Consider the following 21,440-nt stretch of genomic DNA (forward strand, 5'->3'; position numbering starts at 1 on the left):
TCTCCCCCTGGAAGCAATGGAAATTCTCCCACCTCTTGTAGTGGGACCAGAGGAGGGAGCAGGGAAAGAAATACCGAGGGCACGGTGATTTAACGGTAGAGATCACAATATTTATCTTCCCCAAAACCTGTGAATAAAATAAGGTTTAGTGTTGCCTTTCCTTGAAATGGCATGCTGAGGCATAGAAAAAGATGTAAGGTGTTTTGCCAGGTTTTTCTAAAGTGAGCGAATATGGACTTTTTCTTATCTATGAATAGAGTAACTAGGCACATCTTATTTGTCCAGAGTTTTTCCTTTCCTAATTTGATGTCTAGAAGTTGCTTTTAGTCCATTTCCAACAAAAAGGCAGAAAATATCCCGCTGTTCTGTGGTGTGCATTTCCCCAGCCAACGAGACCTGGACATCTCACTTCCCATGCTATTGTCCTGTCTTCACCCTGGGCTCCTTTTATAAAGGAAGCACAAGAGCTGATGGGCGCCGTGGGAGTCTGACACTGTGGATGTTGACTTCGATACGTACAGCATTTACTAATTAGGGGCTTCAGCCCGAGAAGAGCCACTCTTGGGAGTCAGGTGTTGGCCGTTAAATGAGCTGATGGAAACTTCTTTGCCAGTCTCTCTCTTTTCCAGCTGAGGAGATATCGCAGGCTGACACCCCTTATTTTTTTTTTTTTCCTGGATATTCTGTAGCTCAGGGCGAAAGAGGGACCCTTCAAAATACAGATCCCGACTGGTGCAAGAGGGACATCTTCACTGGGTATGGTCACAATTGGCCCTGGCTGAGAGTGTCCCCCCGCGGGGCACTGAAGATCCCCTGTAGCAGGGGGTAATTTGATGGCCGTGGGCAAGTAAATACCCCTGGGTAAGTAGGTAGATATTCCCGTGCACTATGTACATAGGATAAGGATTCTATATGTCCGTAACTATAAATATTTGACCTGTTTTGTAGCTTGCTTTTTGGTTTCGATGTCAGAGTCAGTGGTGATGGAGACCAGTGGTCCCCAGCCATAGGAATGTGCTGGGGAAGAGGATACGGTACCTTAAAATGCTCTGCTTGTTATTGACAGCGTACCCCAACTGCAGGAGGAAACCAGAGGCCCCCGCTCAGACTGGGGTGGGTGCTGCAGGCTGGGCAGCGAAAATGGTGCCCGTGGGGATGGGCTGCTCTGTACGGGGCATCTCAAAACGCCTACGCTAAATCTCATCTCTGCTGTTAAAGTAAGGGGAAGGGGGAGACAGGGAGGGGAATGAGCCCCACGCCTTTTTGTGCAGACCGTTTTTTTTCTGGAGTAATTACCGTATTGCTTCCCACCAAATATCACGGCATTCGGCATAAACGTACGTGTTACGCTGTGACGTGCAACTCTCAGGTCTCCAGGTCTGGTCTCCACTGTGAATGCTGTGACACCAGCAGCCAATATACGCATTTTAATCAGAATCAGTTGCACGTGTTTCCTTCTACATCTCCTTAGACGTAAGAAACACAGAATAACAGTTGTGTCTATGCAGAGTATGCAAGGAAAGAAACTACAAATGTATGTGATGGAGCTTCCCTTATCAGGAGAGCAGCAGTGGCAGATGAGTCCTTCTGGGACCTGCCAGATCGGGGAACGGCAGAAATGATGACGTACGCTGAATGGAGGAGATAAGGCAAGGAATAATTCCCCTTTGCCTCCTGCTGCTTCGGGCCTCCTATCTACACCATCGCAGCCCCTCCATCTGTGTACGCCGAGCATTTGGCGGTCCCTCACAACAATACCGGTGTGGCGTATCAGCAGCACAACAAAATGTTCTGGGCTCGTCACTCGGAATCGGCTCAGCTCAACTGTTTTGAACGACATGGGTTGGCTCTGGCTGCTCCTCTGTTATGGGTCCCCAAAGAGCCACGTAATTCCTTGAGCAAAGGGACAACTGGAGTAAGGATGGATGGATGGTAATGAGTAGCTGTGCCTCCAGTGTCTGCCCGGTAACCTACAGAGAAGCACCCTGGAGAGAATCTAAGGGCATCAGACAAATGAACTGCATCGTACCCTACCGTAACTCCATGGGGAAAAAAGCTGACCCGCTGTACGCAAAGTATTCTCATATATACCGCAGTTGCGTCTACCCACAGGGCACACCCCTACGTTTCACCACCTCCACGTTTTAAAAGACACAATTCATTTTACTACGTCTCAGGCAATAAACTTGCTTCTTTCATAAGGCAGTGCTCTGCCAGAGGGTGCGTGCCCGTTCAGAAACGCCTCTTTACAGCCTCAGGCATCGTTTTTGGCTGATGCAAATCACACCTGGAGACACGGCACAGCCATTCCAGCCGTCTCACCGCGGGCACAGCGAAACGCTCCGGTCGGGCAGCTGGATGCAAACCACAACTCGCGGCATGTCTGTTCAAGCATGGGAAACGTGCAGTGGGTTGGAGATTCAAAGCTGATGAGACCCATGTGAGGCGATAAACGTTCAAACAGCAAAGCCCATTTTAGCTTTGAATTTTTTTCAGTATTTTTTCAGTATCACTCTAGAGAACACCTCAGAGCTGTTCTCCGGTTTCTGATAGCGGAGTGCTGGGGAGGAGACGGGGGAAGCACAGCGATGATGCAGGTAAGTATATTAATGCTATTGATGACACAAGCAGAAATCCCTTGGACGTGGTGATGGATAGGGGGGTTGGGACCATCTGAAGGTACCTTCGTGGGATGCTGCTGCTCTCTGCACACTTTCCTGCTGCTGAACCACTGATTATGCAGCCACATGATTTGTGAGGAGTCCAGAAAAACAGCTGTTTGCAAGTAACTTGGACATACAGGTCACCCTCATTAAGTTTCAGGGTAAACACCATACAGGGATGAAGGCAGCAGTTCACGATGCTCAAAGAATAGCGAAGGAGATTACTTTTAGGCTTTGCAACGATTTCAGAAAGGTGAAAATGAATCTCTGCCTCGACCCAGCCATATGCTGTAAACTGACACCTTTAACAATGTGCTTTTACTTCTGGTGTTGTTGCAGCTGAGACCCCTCCGCAGCTCCCCGTGTGCGATGTTTGTGCTCAGGTCCATGTGGGAGAGCAGTTGTCACCTCGGCGAAATGAGATGGCTGGCAGGGGAGCCAGCCTTGCGCTTTTACAGGCGTTGTAAATTTGGTGATGGCCCCGAGCAGAAACAAGAGGAGGATCCCTGCCTTGTTTCCAGTGACAGATTTCACCTCGTGGCTGGTAAACCCTCCCTCCCTCCATCCCTCCATCCTTCCCTCCATCCCTCCATCCTTCCTCAGCTCATTCCACGGGAACCCCTGCACGCTCCTCATGCCAGGCTGCAGAGGTTGACCAGGAAGGTTGACCAACAAGTCTGTCTCGGGACACCGGTGAGTGGAAGAGGCTGAACCTGCTGTTGAGGACAAGGCACACAAGTAGAAAAAGCCTTTCTGCGGTTATTGATGTGAGCGTGGGGTCTGGTTGCATGTGGGGAACACCCTGCAGAGAGCTCTCTGGGGTGGCTTGAAGGCACCTGCAGGTGCTTTTGAACCATCAGGTCCCCAGCCGTGATGGCTGAAGCCAACAGGGTTTGTTGTGCAACAGGAATAGGCTGGGGCTGGCTGCCCAGCTGGCTGCTGAGGTTTGGGTGATGGGTGGTAACTTTGCTCTCGTAACCCACTTACTGCCATCGTCTGTCCATAGCGTGACTTCTTCGGTCTGACCTGACACCCCTCACTCCTCCTTTGTAACGTTGCCGTTGTCTCAGCATGCACTCGTGCGCTTAAATGCTGCTACTTAACCAGGTTTGCTTCGAGTTCAGGCCATAAAAGCTGCGTTTAGGGCTCAACTCTTAGGCTGATGCTGACATCCTGAACTATTAGGTTAACAAAAGGCTTGTCAAGTTTTTGCGTGTGGTGGCAAAAAAGGCATTGGTATTAACTGAAAATCAAAGGAAAAGGTCCCAGAGTAACAGGGAACCAGAAAAAAAAAAAAAAAAAAGAAAAAAAAAAAGAGATACAGATTTTGATCATAAAATAAAACTTTAATTCTTATAAACCCTTGAATGAGACGCAGGAAGGGCAAATATTTGTTCTGCTGCTGACCTTCTCAGGCAAATAGCGCTCCAGACCCTGAGGGGACCTGAGAAATCACCGCAAGCCGGAGAGGGCTGTGGAGCAGCAGCTGATTGCTCAGCGCAGGCATGATGAATTCCCCAAATTCCAGCGCAGTGAGAAGGCCTTATCTGGATGAACGTGCCCAAATAACCCCCTTGGATTTTGAGTGAGGTCTGGCCAAAGAAGCCATTGTTCCCCACCTGGCTTTGGCTGCGGGAGGAGAGGTGCTGGCGCGGGTTGGAGACACCATCAGGAAGAGTTTTGGGCATCCCTGTGATGCCGGAGTGTCCCCAGTCCCCTGCCCCAGGGGACTTCCTTATCAAATTGCTTTAAATCTGGAACACGGTTGCTGATCAAGTGCTTAAACAGTGACTTAGCAGATAGGGAAGAGCAGCTTAGGTGAAAACCATCAGGCAAATGCGTAACTCTTGAAGAGTAAAATCTTTTGCACAATTAACAAGACAATTGCTCTTATTCAGGTTTACTAGAAACTTTTTAAAGCTTAGGATGGAAGCATCCCCCTGGGTTAGAAGTTTTCCTTCCAGCAGCAAAATGGTTTTATTTTTGCTGTTACTCATTGCTGCTGAAGAGAGAGGAATTCATTTCCAGTGTGAGCCCAGAGTTGAAATTCAAACATATTTTCAGCATATGTGTAATTTTCTGCGTGTGAGGGGTCCTGCTGGCTCAGGCTACGGGATAGTTTTTGGTATTTTCAGCTGAAAAATGATCTTCTTAACAAACTTCAGTGGAATCCTCGGTTGCATCGCGCTAAGCAGCTGATCTTGGGGATGTCTGTGGGCACGGCACTGCTCTCACAGTGGGGAAAGGCGCTCACCTCAGCTGGGCACGGTGCAGAATCCGCCACTTATTTCACCTACAGCTCCAAAAGGTGATATTTTTTGCTCTGACCTGTAGTGCGCGGCTGGGGGGTGACACCAGCCACCAAAGCGGCGGTGGCTCTGATCTCTGCCCAACCCAGAGCTTAAGGAGAGGTTTAAGATGAAAAGGAGAAAGACTGCCCAGGAGAGGAGCTGGAAATACCAATACCTGGCTGATGGGCTAACAGGGTGTGCGTTACTCACGGCTCCCGGTCTCTTCGTTACGTCCCTTCTTGTCCTGAGAGCACCCCTTCGTCGAGCCAGCGTCTTTATTGCGGGCAGCTCATCGTCTCCGTAATGATGCTATTTGTGACTAATCTTCCAGGATTAAAAATGAACTGTGGCTGCTGCGGCTTCCACCTTTGCCGCATAGCAACGAGAGCAGAAAGTCAATTAATTACCTTCTCGCTGGAATCCAGGGGCCCTTTCGTCCTCAGCTCAGCCGAGTGTGTAATGGGAAAGGGAGCGAGGCAGGCTGCAGCCGGCCAGCTGGGAATTGCATGACAAAGTGAAAGATGAGCTCTGGAAAAAGAGGAGAGGAAGGGCGCTGGGGGAAATCCTCTTCCTACAGGTTCATTTTAAAAAAAGTAAGATGCCGCTGATTACACCATTATTGACTTATGTCTCTGCTTTCAGCCCTAGCGATGGTTCTGCGGACACCCTTGTCTCCTCGTGGGGCAACACCTGAACTCCTGGGGACATGGACGTATCTGCTCTGAACTCCTCCCCGCTTCACAACTGTGCTTTCAAGAAGTTTTTTTCAGTAATGGTCACTTTTTGGCTGCTGTAGCCTCTCACGTTGCCCCAGGGAGATGCCACATCGCAGCCGTTTGGTTGCCCTGAGAGCCAGTTTCAAAGGTTTTACTGCTCTTTCAGGTGGCTTTCTGTGGAGAAGGTTAATGGGAAAATCATTTTAAAGATTGCATTTTCTCAGAACGATTTGACTGATGGGTACAAACACAACTGAGAAACCATGGGTCATGATCTGAACAGATATTAGGTTTGACTCAGAGCAAGAGAAGGTGCTACTTCAAGCGTTTCATCTGTGATATGGGGACTTATAAGGTAACCCTCAGTCCTCCCAGGCTGGGACTCAGTGAGCAGAGCCCTGTTCTGAATGAAACTGGAAAAATGAAAGAAGATCAGGAATATTTTAATGTCCATGTATCCGATCTGTCAGCTTCAGACCCCTCAGTAATTACCCGTTAATGAGAACAAGTCAACATTGCCTTTGGCCCCTCTAGTTTAGCAGTATCACTCAGGTCCCCTCACGTGTGTTAGGAGTGGGGACATCATGGATGATACCTCCTGGGGCAGAGCAGACGTGACAGTGGGAGGGGGAGGATGAACTGGGATGGGCACAAGCCTCCAGCATGGCTAGTGGTTGAGCCAGGCAGAACTGTTGGGCGAGGAGGGGATCCCTGCGGAGGGCTCTGTTTGGGATGGCAGCCAGCCAGAGGTTAGAGGGAATATCAGAGGGAAATCGGTACAAGCTGGCTGAGTCTGGGATCCCAGGTGGCCCCTTCCCCACTGGGGGTTCGTAACACGTAAAGCAGTTTTTGGTAAAACGAAGCCTCCAGCTTTATCAGCCCCAGACCTGACATGGTGAGAAGGTTGCCAGCTCCTCCTGAAGATGTTGAGTGGGTGCCGTGCTCAGCTCTAAGTCTAACAACACCTGCAAGTCTTGAGGAACAAGTTCTGAAGGTCTTCTACCCCATGCAATCGCCAAAATAAGTTTAATTAGCTATCGCCAAAATAAGTTTAATCAATAAGTTAATCATAAGATTAGGTGGTTCGGTATTGGAAGAGAGTTCCTGCATCACGGTCCTGCACTCAGGCCAGGACAAGACCTCACAGCCCTCGTCTTTCCCAGGCTTGCAGTCATCTTTCACTCTGTTTTCTGACGTGCTCCGTGGAGAAGTAGTAACTTTAAGTCTCATCATTAATTTATCTCAGCCACAGTTTACATGTGTGCAGGGGGAGGTAATCACAGAGCTCCCTTCCCTGCTGTTCTTTTCCTGAGGTTTTCCACTCTCCAAATTTTCTTTTTTCATAAATCAAATTAACTAAATTGCTTAAGAAGTACTTTTCTATTAAAATAAGATAGTGTTATGATGCCAAAAGGTTTACTATGAGAATTGTCTGTTTAATAGTAATACTTTGCGGTTATGAGCAGCTATCTTCTCTTCAAAGTTTAAAGGCTTTGACCATGCTTAAGACTCCCTTGTGAAAGTAATATTTCTACATTTACAGAGGTATAAACTGAGGTACAAATAGGTGAAAATTTATAAAGGTGGCTAAAAGATTGGTTACTGTATTTGCTGAAGACCCTTGGATCCCTGTGCAGAGCAGGAGTGGTAACTGGAGTCTTGATGGGCATTCATTGACGGGACGATAACGTTTTGGATCAAATCAAATGCAGCTTTAATTCCGGTGTTTATACGGCATGGTTTCAGCCCAGCGCAACGCCTCACCAGACCTGCTTCTGGGGTGGGTTGACGTGGTTAGACCACAGCGGCACGCACTGGTAAGTCAAAGCTCTGGTTTTTGGACTTATGACTTTGGGCCTTTAGTACTTTGGAATCTCTGCCTTTCATTCTGTTTTGTGATGGAGACATCACTTGAGATGCTGGAGAGATGGAGCAGTCCATAAATTCCTACCCCTGCTTCCCTTTGGGGTTTCCAGCAGAACTGGAGACTCAAAGGGGCTGGGAAACTCTTTTCTCCTCTAGGAACTGTGCCAAGGAAACCACACAAGCCAGTCTGGTCACCCGAGCATTAGCAGCGTTTGAATAAATTCAGGGTGATGGGCCTTATGGTCCTCTAAAACACGCTCTGAGAGGGAATCTCAGTCCCGTTTAGCCTTAAAGCTCCATGGTCATTGAGAACCCAAGAGCCTGCTGCTCTTCACAGGGCAGTTATCAACAGGAATTGTCTGGACAGCCATAACTGATCCTGAATTGCTGTCTGCAGCCGTGCGGACACCTGCAGGGTCGTGGTCCCGAGTGGCTTTGGAAAGCTCCTGAGCCACGAAGGCAGTGAGCCCGGCTGGTGCACTCATGGACTCTTTCATGGGACACACGATGCCCTTCACGAAGCAGCGTGTCCCCCTGTTTCTATCGGGAGCTTCCCCAGGGAGAGTGCAGTGGGGGGGAACAGCAAATCAGCGCAGCAAGATTCCCCAGCGTTTGAGCCTGCAGCGCGGGGTAAGATGGAAGAGCAGCAGCACGGGAGGGTAAAACCCTCTCCAAAACCTGTGGAGTGTCCCGAACGGATGGACCGCGCTGGGCTGGGCTCCTGGTCTGCTCAGTGGAGGGGTGACAGTGGCCTCAGTGGCACCACGAGCATCTCTGAGCCTCGGGCAGCCACCCTGTGCTTGCCAGCAGGGATGGAGAGAGCGAGCAGAAATGCTGCTGAGGTGCGCAGAAGGTAGCCCAGGCTACTGTGTGACCACTGCTCCAGCGGGCTGTTTGCCACGATGGGGTTTTAAAGCTAAAATAGGGTCAATGCAATAGAAAGAAAATGCAAGACACAAACAAACAAACAAAAAATAGTTTTTTAAAAACGTTTTTTCAGGCTGTGGAAAAGGAGGGCATATAAAAAAGGAATCAGAGCCAATGGCTGAAGTGGGTGCTTCTGTGACAAAGGCACAGGCTTGGGATTCAGACGTTATTAGCGTGATGTCTGGCATCAGGGGAAAAAAAATACTCTGTCTGTACTAGTAATTTAGGCCAAAATGTATATACATAATGAAGTGCTTAACTGCAGTTTTCTGCAGGGGAGAATGTGGGAGTTCGATGCGTGTGTACCCGCTGTACCTGTCTCTTCATGCCTCCATTTATCGCGTCTGAAAGGCAGAATAATAGTGCTTCCCTCCCACACGGCAGCGCCGGCAGCACGATGCAGCATCCCCGTGAAACGCCCGGGCAGCGCTGGGGTGGGGGCCGAAAAAACACGGGGCCAGAGAGCCGGGAATCAGCATCCCCCAGGTGCGAGTTCTTGGGTTTTTAGCTTTCTTGATGGCAATAGGAGAGGTTTTGCCTGGTTTTGCATGTGCAAGGAGGTACGTGTCACGATGGGTATATATATGCCTGTGTATGCACATTTATATATATATCTGATATTTTTGAATGGGGGAGGGTGCCAAGCACTACTATTTGTAAGTATTTTTTTAAATCCTGTTTGCCTTCTCTTAATTCAAAGGTTTAAGGTAAATTCATGGAAGGGCACAAAGTTGACCTTGTAACGTACATTAACCCGGGTACCTTTGGGCTCCTGGCAGCCGACCCCTGGGGAGGACCGTCCTGCCTGCACCTCGCACGCTCCTGGGACCATTTTGGCCTCTCCCCGCTGCGGGGCATCTCACCTGGAAGCCTGGCAGCGAACCTCCCGCGGGGTTTTCAGCAGTGGTAAGAGGTGAAATGTCTATTTTGGTGAACTATTTGCTGCGGGTCAATGTGAGCCGCACGGTGTGCGTGCTGCTGAGTCACCGAAAAAAATACATCCTCTGCTACAGCTGTGATTCACAGCTTGTGGTCTGTTCCCTGCTTCTTGTCTCCTGGCAAGGGATAATTTCAATCACATCCCAATAGCTGGGTTTTTTTTCTGTACATTACACTAGATGAAAGAAGAGGAGCCTCTCTGCAATGGTCCGGTCTTCCCTGTATGTGGGGTTGATGCTGAGCCCCCTGGTGCTGGCTGGATTCCGTCGGTGCCCTTTGGAGCGGCTCCCGCAGCGTGGCTCACTGCTCGCCTGCTCGTAAGGACGATGAATATTCCCCCGTCCCAGTTTTCCTAATCGCAAGTGCTGGCAGGAAAGATTTCCGGGCCAGGGTATTTGATAAACTGTATAGAAATGCTACATTTACACCGTACTGAACCCGTGCTGTGCCCGGGTCGGGAGGCAGCGCGGAGGAGCCGGCTGTGGCGTGGGATGACAGGCTGCTCCGCCGTGCTGAGGATTAGACGCTGGCCGGAGGCAGGATGCAATGGCAAACTGAGACACCGTGATTAGCTGGTCTCTTTGAGCCGTGTGAGAAAGAAGCAGGTTCTCTATTGTTTGCGTTAGACGTGGGTAAACCCTATTTCCTTGCCTTTACCCCCAGTTACACCAGTAGCCCCAGGGAGGAAGCCCCTCTGGGACTCTCCCCCTCCCTGGGCTGTTTTCCCAGCGCTGTGCATCACAGTGCTCACACTGGTACGTGTGGGATGAAAGAGAACGATGCATGTGCAGCCTTTCTGGGAAAAAAAAAAAAAAAAAAAAAAAGGGTGTTTTTTTTTTTTTTCCCCCCCCTTTGCTTTATTGTCATTTTGTTTAAGAGCAGGACTGTGCCCGCCCTGCTGAGCAAAGGCAGCGCCCCGTCCTCGCCCGCGAGCACCCGTGTCTCAGTTGCCGGCCGTGGGCATGCAGAGGACTCCCAAACACCAGCACGAGGTGAGGTTTTCCGTCCCGTCCTCTCCAGCAGCGGACGCAGCGGCGCTGGGAGCGTTGCAGTGGGCTGAGCCATCTATTCCCTTCGGCTCTAGCAATGACGTACCTCGCTTCGCCCTTTGGTTTTCCTTACAACACCGCAACAGCCTCGCGCGGCGTTTTTCTCGGCTCAGATTTTGACTGTATCCTTTACGTGGCTTTTATTTTTGGCCCCTGGCAAAAAAAAAACCAACAAACAAACCCAACAAACTAACTGATGATATCAGCAGGCAGAGGCTGCGCATCCCAATCCTGCCTTGGGAATAGCATCCTTCCTGCCAGGCTCCGCAGAGCGATGCAGGGGCTGGGTTCAGAGACCCGACTGCAATTTTGCCAGTACCACCAGAGCCTGGCTTAGGTGTAAATCACTCCCAAATACTGAGCAAGGTCCTGGTAAAGGAAGATACACAAGCCTGAGCCTGCTGCCTTGTTAGCCATGGCTGAATTGCCAGGAATATCGCAAAGCCGGGGCCAGGTTTTCCCAATGGGCCGGTCGTGGCTTTTGCACGGGGCTGGGAGATGTTTGCAAGAGGTGTCAGCAACGCTCTGTGTCATCGACTCGCCTTCGTCAGAAAGGGGACACAAAACGGGGAAGGAAAAGGGGCAGATGGGGATGGAGCCGGCTGAGATTGAGCCCTTCTGACAAGAAACACCCCAAAGGCGAGCTGGCTGCTGGCGCCGTCCCTCTGCTCCGAGAGGCCCTTCCTGCTCTGATTAAAAGGCCTGCTCTGATTAAAAAAATTAAGAAAAAATCATTTTAAAAAAAAAAAAGTAGAAAAAACATAAGAAAAAAAAAAAAAACCCTACATATGATATAAAAACTTTCCAGTACTGGGGCATCACCTGACCGCAGGCTGCTTAAGGAGAAATTTCCTGTAGAGACCAGTCACCACTCATTACAGCAGTGTTTTTTTCCATGCTCTGAAGCATCATTTCCCAGCCAGGATTGGAGCAGGGGTGGGAGCAGGAGGCGGCGGGCGGGATGCAGCAGCGGTGGCTGGGTCCGGAGGCGGCTGTGCGAGGAGCCGAGCTCACGGCGGGGAGCCGGGCCGGGGTCAGCAGAGCAAGCAAGGGACAACGTAAGCGCTTGCCCCTTGACCGAGCCCAGTGGCCACACACGTGCCCTCCCGGGCAGGCTGCCGGTCCCTGCTTCAGCTGGGAATACGCCGGGCTGCGCTGGGGGAGACAGGCAGGGATGCTGCTGTGCATCCCGTAGCTATCCGTAACGCTCAGTTCTCTGCCACCCGTTTTATTTAAAATCACAAAGAAAAAGAAAAAAATACAACCAAAAAATAACTTTATGCTGGAGGAAAGCAGACAATCTGGGGCTGGAGAACACAACAATCTAATTTTAAAAAGCAGCCCTTGGTCTGTACAGCTGTAGCAGGAGAGAAGGGCTTTCTATTTTGCAAGTTGACCTTAAAAAGCTTGGCATGTAGCAAGCGAGCGCTTGGCTTCCCTGGTCCGTAATCGTTTCCTATGAAATACAAGAGCATGTACATATATGAATATTTAATTTGACAGTGATGAAGCTTTATATATTAAGTCAATGAAAATGCTGTTAAGCTCGTGGGAACAATGCTACTTGCACAGCGAGCTGGGAATTTGGCATCGCAAGTAACCAATGGCTATCACTTAATTTTTATGTCGACAATAAAGACAAACTCGGAGTTAAATTTAATTCCAACTTAGTGGAAGCATATTTGAAAACATGTTCCTGGTGAAATTGCAAATGAATTTCTAGTTTATAGACGATAATGGTTTATCAGGGCTTTTCCTGAGAAATGAAAATCACAGAAATCCGTGTACAAACCGTCTCCCAAATTACAGATCTGAAATCATCTATTTTAGGAACAGTGACGTTAAATCCAGAAGCCTTTATTTAGTTTTCATGTATTCTTCAGGTGAATTTTCTTACTGCAACACATGTTAATCTAAAATTATGATATTCCCAGCCTTTGATATGCTCTTTGTTTTATGTCTCTATAATTTAGGCAGCCATTTTGTGTTCAGTTAAAAAAAAAAAAAATGAAATAAGGAGGGGACATCTATTGCGGGCTTTCTCCTGGAGACTTTGCTTTTGGAATTTACTCCGTTTTGGCGATCTTAGTGCACAGTATCTGCGATTCTGGCTACAGCTGTCTTTGTCTTGAACACCACGCTGTGTGTGAGTTCAGCCTCGACAGCCAGGGCACGAACCGAACAGCAGCTTGTGGGAGACTGGACTCTATATCCAACGTTTTCGCTTTATACCCTGAGTGCTGATGGCGAGCCCTAACCATGGGCAAGAAGAAGGTGTAAGCCAAGGCAGGGATGTTTGCTACGCTCTGGGGGGTGCTTTTTCGGGGTGTTCCCGGAGCCCTTCCTCCCTCCAAAACCCTGCACCGCAGACTGACACCGCTGCCTTTTCCCTCCCTCCCCTCCCCAAATTCCCAGAGCTATTAACTAGGTCACGGGAGCTGGTCCCAATCCAGCAGTTTAGCTAATTGCCTTTTTATAGTATATTGTGCAACTCTTTATTATCCTGTCAGCGTTGCCCTGCGCGGTGCCGGAGGGGGGACGGGGAGGCAGAGCCGGGATGAAGCTCGCTGCGGTGTGGCCACTCGCGGCCGAGAGAGGAGGACGAGCTTGTGCATCTCGGATGCTGCGGCAACGGTCAGGGCCTGGGCAATAAATAAACCCAGGAGGTGCTTTTAGCAAGGGCTGGGGGCAAGGTGGACCGCTTCTGACTCCTGCCATCACATCTCTACGTAGGCATTATGTGTCCGGGAGGGGTGGCTGCTTCTCCAAGAGCGAGCGACTGGGCTGACGTGCGTTAGGTCTGCTCTGGGCAGGCTGGTCCTTGGGCAGATGTGGCCAGGGAAGCTTCTCGGATGGTCAGACAGAAGGTGCCCTCCCCGGCCTTTCCCTCTCTGCAGCTGGCAGCTCTGATGGTGGCTGGCAGTGGGGTTTAGGGGCGTGGGGAAATATTGTGGCACGAGCAAGGAGGCTGCGCGGGAACTGGGGGGATGCTCACCTGCATTCGGACGCCCACGCTTGTCGTGAGTATTACAGAGGGGGAATTGCAAGTCCCCTTTTTCGTACAGACACGATTTGCAGGACAGTGTGTTTGAGGCAGTTCACAGCCCACCGAAGCCCGTGAAAATCAAATCCTTTGGGGTTTGGGAGCCTGATGCTTGTCCCGCTCCCAAATAATTACACCTTTGGGAATGGTGCTTGTCCCACTCCCAAATAATCCCACCTTCATGCAACTGCTGCTGCACTCTGCAGCCCAGCAGCCTGGAGAGGGGCTGCAGAAAGGCAGCCCACCCGGGCTTGACCTTTCCTGCCTGCCTTAAATGATTTTTAAGCCTGAATAGCCCTTTTCCCTCACTTTATTAATCAGAAGACCCAACCACAACCCCCTCCGCCCCGCCCCCCCCCGAGCCTGCTCAGAAGAGATAAGGCAGAGTCGCTCCTCTGGCTGGATCTACTGGTGCCTGGGGAGGATGGGGGGGGTCTGGGCGAGCCGTTCCCCGCAGGAGCAGGGCTGCACCCCCCGAGCCCTGCCAGGGCTGTCCGGGGCGGGGCGGGGGGGGGACATGAGACCCTCCGCCCGCCCCAGAGAGCGGCTGCAGAGAGAGCAGTTAGTGCCAGAAACCCCCAGCGTCAGCCCCGGGCAGAGGTTGGGGGGGTGTGTGGGGGGGTCCGTCTCGTTAGCAAGCGCTCTCTCTCCTTTTTAGCTTCATCTGAAATGATTTGCAGCTCAAACGCCCCCCTGAGAGCAGCTAACCTTTGGATAAGGTTTGGCACCGTTATCCTGCTTGGGTTAATTAGGAGTTAGGGGGAGCCCAGGAGTGACGCGGCTGCCTCCATCCCATCCATCCCATCCATCCCATCCATCCATCCCTCCATCCCATCCATCCCTCCACCCGCCCCTCCAGCCTCCCCCCTGCTCTCTCCACTCCGGCTCCCCGGCGGAGCGGCGCGCTGCGGGCGGCGATGGGGAGAGACGCAGAGGTAAATGCCCCGACCCTCCTCTCCCTCTCTCCGGGCTTCTCTCTCCTTTCTTCCTTTGCCTCTTTCCTTTATTCCCCCCATCCCCCCCTCCCCTGCTTTCTCGGTGTGCTTTATCCCCGCTTTTAGCCGCCGGTAGAAATTATGGGGGTCTTTTTTTTTAGTCTTTTTTCCCCAGCCGCTGCTGCAAAAAGTCTTTTTCTTCCTCCTCTGGAATAGGGACGGGAGCGAGCCGCCGTCCCGGGGGCAGCGGGATCCCCGGGGAGGTGTTTCTGGCCAGGCAGGGTGCTGCCGGGGCGGGGGGCGGCTCCGAAGTGCCCCCCACCAGCGGCGGGCGGAGGCGGCGGGTACGGGCTCAGCTTCCCAGCGTTAGAACGGGGCGTGGGATTCCCGAGAGGCACCCCCGGCACCCCCCACGCCCCCATCTCCAGCATCCCCTGCACCCCCCCGAGCTCCTCAGCATCCCCCGCATCCCCCTGGCATCCCCTGCACCCCCCCCATATCCCATTCACCCCCCGGTGTCCGCCAAGGCTCGCAGGCAGTCGGTGCTTTGCCGGGGGTGTCAGGCTGAGGGGTCCCTCGGGCAGGCGGGGACGGGGGGGTCCCACGGCCCGCGCGGGGATCCCCGCCCTCGGGTCACGCTTCTCGGCGAAGCGGGGCTTATTTTTAATCTCCCTGTAGTTTTTTGGGGGGGGGTCGTTGTTGGTTTTTTTTCTTCGTTTGGTTTTGGGGGGCTTTTTAATTTGGATTGGGGATTTTTGTTTTGTTTTTATTGTTTTGTTGTTTGGTTTGTTTTTTTTTTTTAACCTAAGAGGTGTCTCCCGAGCCCGGCACATCCCTAACACTCTGGATGCTCAACGAGCAGCCCAAAGCCCGTCTCCCCGACCCTTGGAATGATGCCGGTGGCTGGGACCCCCTTCCCCTCCCCGGCATCGAGGGGTGCTGGAGTTGAGGGGGGGGGACAGGCATTGGGGCTACTGAGGGCCGCTGTTGTGCCCCGACGGCTCCCAGCCGGGGCAGGACCCGGGTTTGGGGGTGCCGGGGCGGGGGGCGGGGATGTGCCCGGAGGATTTTAGGAAATATTCACGCAGCAGACAGCGGTTTGGGTGAATTTTCGTTCCTTCCTCCCTGATGCCCCCTGCAGCCTCCAGAAATAGGTCTCCTTCGCGTCTTCTTTCACAATGAACTTGTCTTAGGCTAAATTAATGAAATAAAATAAAAAATTGAAAAAAGGAAAGCAAAACAAAGGTGGGGGGGGGGAAGAAATGGTTGAATTAACCCCCCGAGGTGTTCATCGTAGCAGTCGTTTTCCAGGACTGGAAAGTCGTTTTCCAGCCGACGCTGCGGCAGCCGAGGGCAGCGGTGATGGCCCCCAGCCCCCCGCGTCCTGCCCCGCTGGATGTTAATTTTCCCCGGTTCAAGCCCGGCCCCGGCCGCGGGCAGGACGCTGCTGAACCCGGGGCGAAAGCAGCGGCTTCTCGACCTATTTGTGCACTGATATGTAATAATTCCTCCGCAAAGCCAAGGATGCGCCTGGTTTAGCCGCCTTCCTCCCCTCGCGGAGGAGCGGTTCTGTAAAAAAAGCCCCGTTTTTTGCGGGGGGGAGGAGGCATCTGCCGCTGCAGCCCCGCCGGCCTGGGCTTCTCCTTAGGGGTAAAGCCCTCACCGGGAATACATATATTTTAAATTTTTTTTGGACGCATTTCAGCCGCTTTGCACCCAAATTCCTTTTGGATTCTGGTAGAAAAAAAAAAATAAAAATACAGGTGTCTAAAGGCTTTTTTCCTAGGACCCGGCGCGGGGGGGGAGGGCGGGGGGGAATTCGTTCCCCACCTCTGCTCGGTGCCGCATCCCACCTGCAACCGCCGCCCGAGCGCTCCCTCCCCGCTCCCTCAACAACGATATTAGGAAATAATTTAACGCTGGCTTTTCCGCCCATCTGTAGATAAAAAAAATGTCCTTTTTTTTACTTGCTAAAGCGGCAAACGAAATACAGATTCCACCCCCCCCCCCCCCGCCCTTTAAGAAATATCTATTTATTTTTTTTAAACAACGATTCAAACATTCCCCCCGCAGCGGAGGGGGACGTGCTGGCACACACACTGCCCCAAAATGCCACCGCTCCCCCTGCCACCCTGCACTTGTCTGCCACAGGGCGGGACAGGCATTTCTCGTTTTTTGCCGTTGTTGGCAGCTCACCTGGGAAATATTTTAAATAAAGAAAGACTCGTAGGGCTTTTGAATTACAAACGAGTAGAAGTATTTGGAAGCAAAACGAAAATAGCGGTATTGGTTTTTTAAAGAAGGGAGAATGTCTACATTAGGTGGCGGGGACCCAGAGGAGAAGCCTGCAGCCCGGCATCCCCGCAGGGTGCCGGTGTCCCGCAGCCACGGGGGGGGCCCGGAGCCACGCGGCGGAGCAGAGGCGCTGCCGCCGGGCTGCGAGCCCCGGCAGGGACCGGGAATCCGTTTCCCTCCGGTTTCGGGGCTCGGAAATCACAGGAGTCGTTAGAGACCCCGAAATCTTCTTCCCTGTGCGCGGATTTCCACGCACACCGCTGCGCTCCGCAGCCATGGCCGGACTCGCTGCTGTCCCCAGCCTCCGAATGGGGCTTTTTTGGGGGGGAGGGGGAGAAAAAAGAAAAAGGAAGGGGTGCGGGGAGGAAAATTGCGTTAAACCCCGGTGGAGAGCGGGTTGTCCGCCCCTTCGGTGGGACTCTTTTGTTTCGCCGTGGGGACGGGGCTGGAGGCCGGGGGCCGGCGGCGCGGCTGTGGGGCAGGCTGTGGGGCCGGGTGTGGGGCAGGGTGGGCAGCGCAGGGGGCTGCGGAGCCCGAGAGGGGGGGGGTCCGCTCTGCAGCGCTGCCGGCGGGGCCCGGCGGGCGTGGGTGGGGCGGGGGGGGGTGGATATCGGGGAGGGGGGGGGAAGGCTGGGCTTGGCCGGGGAGGCTGGTACCTCCCCCAGAAATGCAGCAATTCTCTCCCCTCTCCCTCTTCTCTCCGCGAGGTGGGCGCACTGCGATGGAGACGCCGAGCGCTCTGCCAGGGGCTTGCGCTGCCCGTCTGGTGACAGCCACCGGCTGCTGACAGCCCCCCACTCGCCCATCCCCGCCCGAACTCGCCCCCCCCCAACCCCCACCCCACCACCCCATCCCGCCGCGGGGAGCGGCGCGGAGCGGCGCGGAGCAGCGCGGAGCGGGCGGCGGGGCCCGCAGCCCCCCGCAGCGGTGTCATGCCCCTGGGCAGCCCGGCGGGGAGCCGCTCGCACTGCGCCGGGACACGGAGGTAGCGGCTCGGAGCAGCCCCCCCCTTACACCCCCCCGCAGCGGCCACCGACCCTCGGCGGGCGCTGAACCCCCCTCCGCCGCCCCGCCGCTTCCCCGCCCCGTCGGGTCTCTCCATCGCCCAGCCGCGGAGCCAGCCCAGCTGCCACCATGGCCACCCTCCTCCGCAGCAAGCTTTCCAACGTGGCCACCTCGGTGTCCAACAAGTCCCAGGCGAAGATGAGCGGCATGTTCGCCAGGATGGGCTTCCAGGCGGCCACCGACGAGGAGGCGGTGGGGTTCGCCCACTGCGACGACCTGGACATGGAGCACCGGCAGGGGCTGCAGATGGACATCCTCAAGTCCGACGGCGGGGAGGAGGGCGCCGAGCCCCCCCTGGAAGGGGACATCCACTACCAGCGGGACGGCACCGGCCCCCTGCCGCCCTCCGCCTCCAAGGAAGGGGGGGTCTGCTCCGAGCTCTCCGGGCAGGGCAAGCCCAAGATCACGGCCTGGGAGGCGGGTTGGAATGTCACCAACGCCATCCAGGTACGACCCCCGCCGCGCCGCCACCCGCGGGCACCGCGGAGCGCGACCGCCCCCCCCCCCCCCCGCGCCGCGACCGTCCCCGCTCCCCGCTCCCCGCCTGTCGCGCCCGTAGCGCCCGGGAGATCGCAAAGCCATTGGGGGAAAAAGGGGGAAAAAAAAAAGGGGAGGGGGGGAGGAGAAAAAGGAAAGAAAAAATAGGGAAAAGATGGAGAAAAATAGAAGAAAAAAGAGAAAAAGGGGGAAAAAGAAAGAAAAATGGGGGGAAATACGGAAAAATAGAAGAAAAAAGAGGGAAAAAAGGAGGGGAAGGAAAAAAAAGTAGGGGAAAGACAGAAAAACTAAAATTAAAAAAAAAGGGGGGGAAATTATAAAGAAAAAAAAAGATTTAAAAAAGGAAAGGAAAAACCCCAAACCTGGCTCTCTGCTTTGCCCACCCCCCACCCCCAGAGTATGGCGCAGAGCCAGGGAGGGTCGCTGGGCCCCAAGCCCTGTCCTGCTGCTCCCCATGGGGACGGGCTGGCGAGTGTCCCCCCCACCCCATGGGGCTGCCCCCCCATATGTGCCAGGGGCGAGGGGAGACCCCGGGGGGATGCTGCGCCAGGGTGGGCCACGGCTGGCCCCCCACTGGTTCTTGGGGGTCTTGGGAGTCTGGGGACAGAGAGGGCAGAGACTGGGACAAAGCCCAGGCGCCGAAATTGTCTCACTTGTTCTGGGTGCTCCAGGGTGAGATTATGCGGGTGTGCGTGAGTGTGCGGGTGTGATTGCGGGGGTGTGATTGTGTGTGTGTGGGTGCTACGTCAGAGAGAAATGGCGGGGGGGGTGTGTAATGGTGTGTGGCCGTGATTGCATGGCGTGACTGTGTGACCGATTGCGTGGGTGTGATGGTGTGCAAGCGAGACAGCGAGCGCGGGCATGCGACTGCCACCGCGCGACTGCGTGTGCCGGGGTACGGGTGCCTGCTCTGGCCCCTCCGTCAGACGAGCAACACGGTTTCCATTTTGTCTCTTTCTAGGGGATGTTTGTTCTGGGCCTGCCCTATGCCATCCTTCATGGTGGATACCTAGGACTCTTTTTAATAATTTTCGCTGCAGTGGTTTGCTGCTACACTGGGAAAATCCTAATTGCCTGTCTTTATGAAGAGAATGAGGATGGGGAGATAGTCAGGGTGAGAGACTCCTACGTGGACATAGCGAACGCGTGCTGCGCGCCTCGCTTCCCCACCCTCGGAGGCAGAATTGTGAACGTGGCTCAGATCATTGAACTGGTCATGACCTGCATTCTTTATGTGGTGGTCAGTGGGAACCTGATGTACAACAGCTTCCCCAACTTGCCCGTCTCCCAGAAGTCGTGGTCCATCATTGCCACGGCAGTGCTCCTGCCTTGTGCGTTCTTGAAGAACCTCAAGGCAGTCTCCAAGTTCAGCTTGCTCTGCACCTTAGCCCATTTTGTGATCAACATCTTGGTGATTGCCTACTGCCTCTCCAGGGCACGCGACTGGGCCTGGGACAAAGTCAAGTTTTACATTGATGTGAAGAAGTTTCCCATCTCCATTGGCATCATTGTCTTCAGCTACACCTCCCAGATCTTTCTGCCTTCCTTGGAGGGGAACATGCAGAACCCCAAGGAGTTTCATTGCATGATGAACTGGACTCACATAGCAGCTTGTATCCTTAAGGGACTCTTTGCCTTGGTCGCCTATCTGACCTGGGCTGATGAGACCAAGGAAGTCATTACAGACAACTTGCCATCCACCATTAGGGCAGTAGTCAACATTTTCTTGGTGGCCAAAGCCTTGCTATCGTACCCCCTGCCGTTCTTTGCGGCCGTGGAAGTCCTGGAGCGGTCCCTTTTCCAAGATGGAAACAGGGCGTTCTTCCCCAACTGCTATGGGGGTGACGGGCGTCTCAAATCCTGGGGACTCACCCTCAGATGTGCCCTGGTAGTTTTCACCCTGCTCATGGCTATCTATGTCCCGCATTTTGCCCTCTTGATGGGTCTTACTGGGAGCCTCACAGGCGCAGGGCTCTGTTTCCTGCTCCCCAGTCTTTTCCACCTCAAACTCTTGTGGAGGAAGCTCTTGTGGCACCACGTCTTCTTCGATGTCGCCATTTTCGTTATAGGCGGTATCTGCAGCGTCTCTGGGTTCATCCACTCTTTAGAAGGCCTCATAGAGGCCTTCAGAACCAACGCTGAAGACTAAGGAGAGGCCAGAGCTGGTTGCAGTAGGAGAATCGCATCGAACATCCGCATAGCCAAATAATTCTGCATCCCTTTAATGGAAAGAGTCATTATTTTCGTTATGTGCATCCAACAAATTCTATGTCATAGAATCTGCAAATTAAAGGAAATAAGAAGAGATGAAATTGTTCGCCCTAGTGTCTTTTTAAATAAGCTGAGAGTTAAATATATTTTTTTGTTATTTAGAATTTTTTGAAGGAAATTATCCGGTGGCCCACCCTTATCTCCTCACTTGTTGCCTGAAGCTTGGCCCCCCCGCGAATGACCTGTTGGGAAACAGTCGCAGTTTTCACTACTCCTTACAGATATGCAATTCAGTGTTTCAGGAGCTGAAACACAGGTGCCGATCCCATGGGATTGGGTTACCGCGCCCACAGAGGGAAGCCAACCAGCTGTGGGTGCTGGGAGCAGGGACCTTCGTTTTTACACTGTGTGAGATGGACGTAGGTGAGACCTAGATTGTACGACCAGCCCAACAAGTCCGAGCAGCGGCTGATGACCAGCGATGCCAGTTACCTGCAATGTTTACACCGTAGTCACATAGATGTCAGGACTGCTTAATTCTTCCATCCGGATTCCCACCGAGGAACGGCGCTTCCCATCGATTACAACGATTTTGCCTCTGGTTGGCATGGAAAACCCGGGGAGTCCGCTTCTCGGTGACTTTTGTTTTGTTTTAACGATCGTTACTTCTAAATTATGAAAAGTTAAAAGAAAAAAATATATAAAAAATAATTAATATATTGTTGGATTTGACGTCGTTCAGGATACAGGAACAAAACTACGACACAATTCATTCTGTGCAATCTACCAGATCCGTGGAGCTGTTTCCAATGTACGTGTGGTGTCATTGTGGTAAATAAGATGAAAAAAAAATGTATATCAGAAAAAAAAAAAATAATTCTATCTTTAACATATAATGTGGTACATAAATATATCGAACAATAAAGAGAAAACATAGTCGGA

At 52.8% G+C, this 21,440-nt stretch overlaps 1 protein-coding gene across 1 annotated transcript; it reads left to right on the forward strand.

Annotated features, from left to right (window-relative positions):
• Nucleotides 1-17,418: 17,418 nt before the first annotated feature.
• Nucleotides 17,419-21,440, forward strand: SLC32A1 (solute carrier family 32 member 1). Its single transcript, XM_063350307.1, has 2 exons — nucleotides 17,419-18,236; nucleotides 19,249-21,440. Exons 1-2 carry the CDS (start codon nucleotides 17,859-17,861, stop codon nucleotides 20,434-20,436), a joined length of 1,566 nt encoding a protein of 521 aa, XP_063206377.1. The 5' UTR covers nucleotides 17,419-17,858; the 3' UTR covers nucleotides 20,437-21,440.

Source organism: Chroicocephalus ridibundus, chromosome 12 (assembly GCF_963924245.1).
Source record: "Chroicocephalus ridibundus chromosome 12, bChrRid1.1, whole genome shotgun sequence".
Lineage (NCBI taxonomy): Eukaryota > Metazoa > Chordata > Aves > Charadriiformes > Laridae > Chroicocephalus > Chroicocephalus ridibundus.

Bases quoted from the DNA above. Each gene is read 5' to 3' on its own strand.
- SLC32A1 (XM_063350307.1), top strand. From the start codon at position 17,859: ATGGCCACCCTCCTCCGCAGCAAGCTTTCCAACGTGGCCACCTCGGTG. The intron at 18,237-19,248 runs GTACGACCCCCG...GTCTCTTTCTAG, and splicing joins ATGTCACCAACGCCATCCAG to GGGATGTTTGTTCTGGGCCT.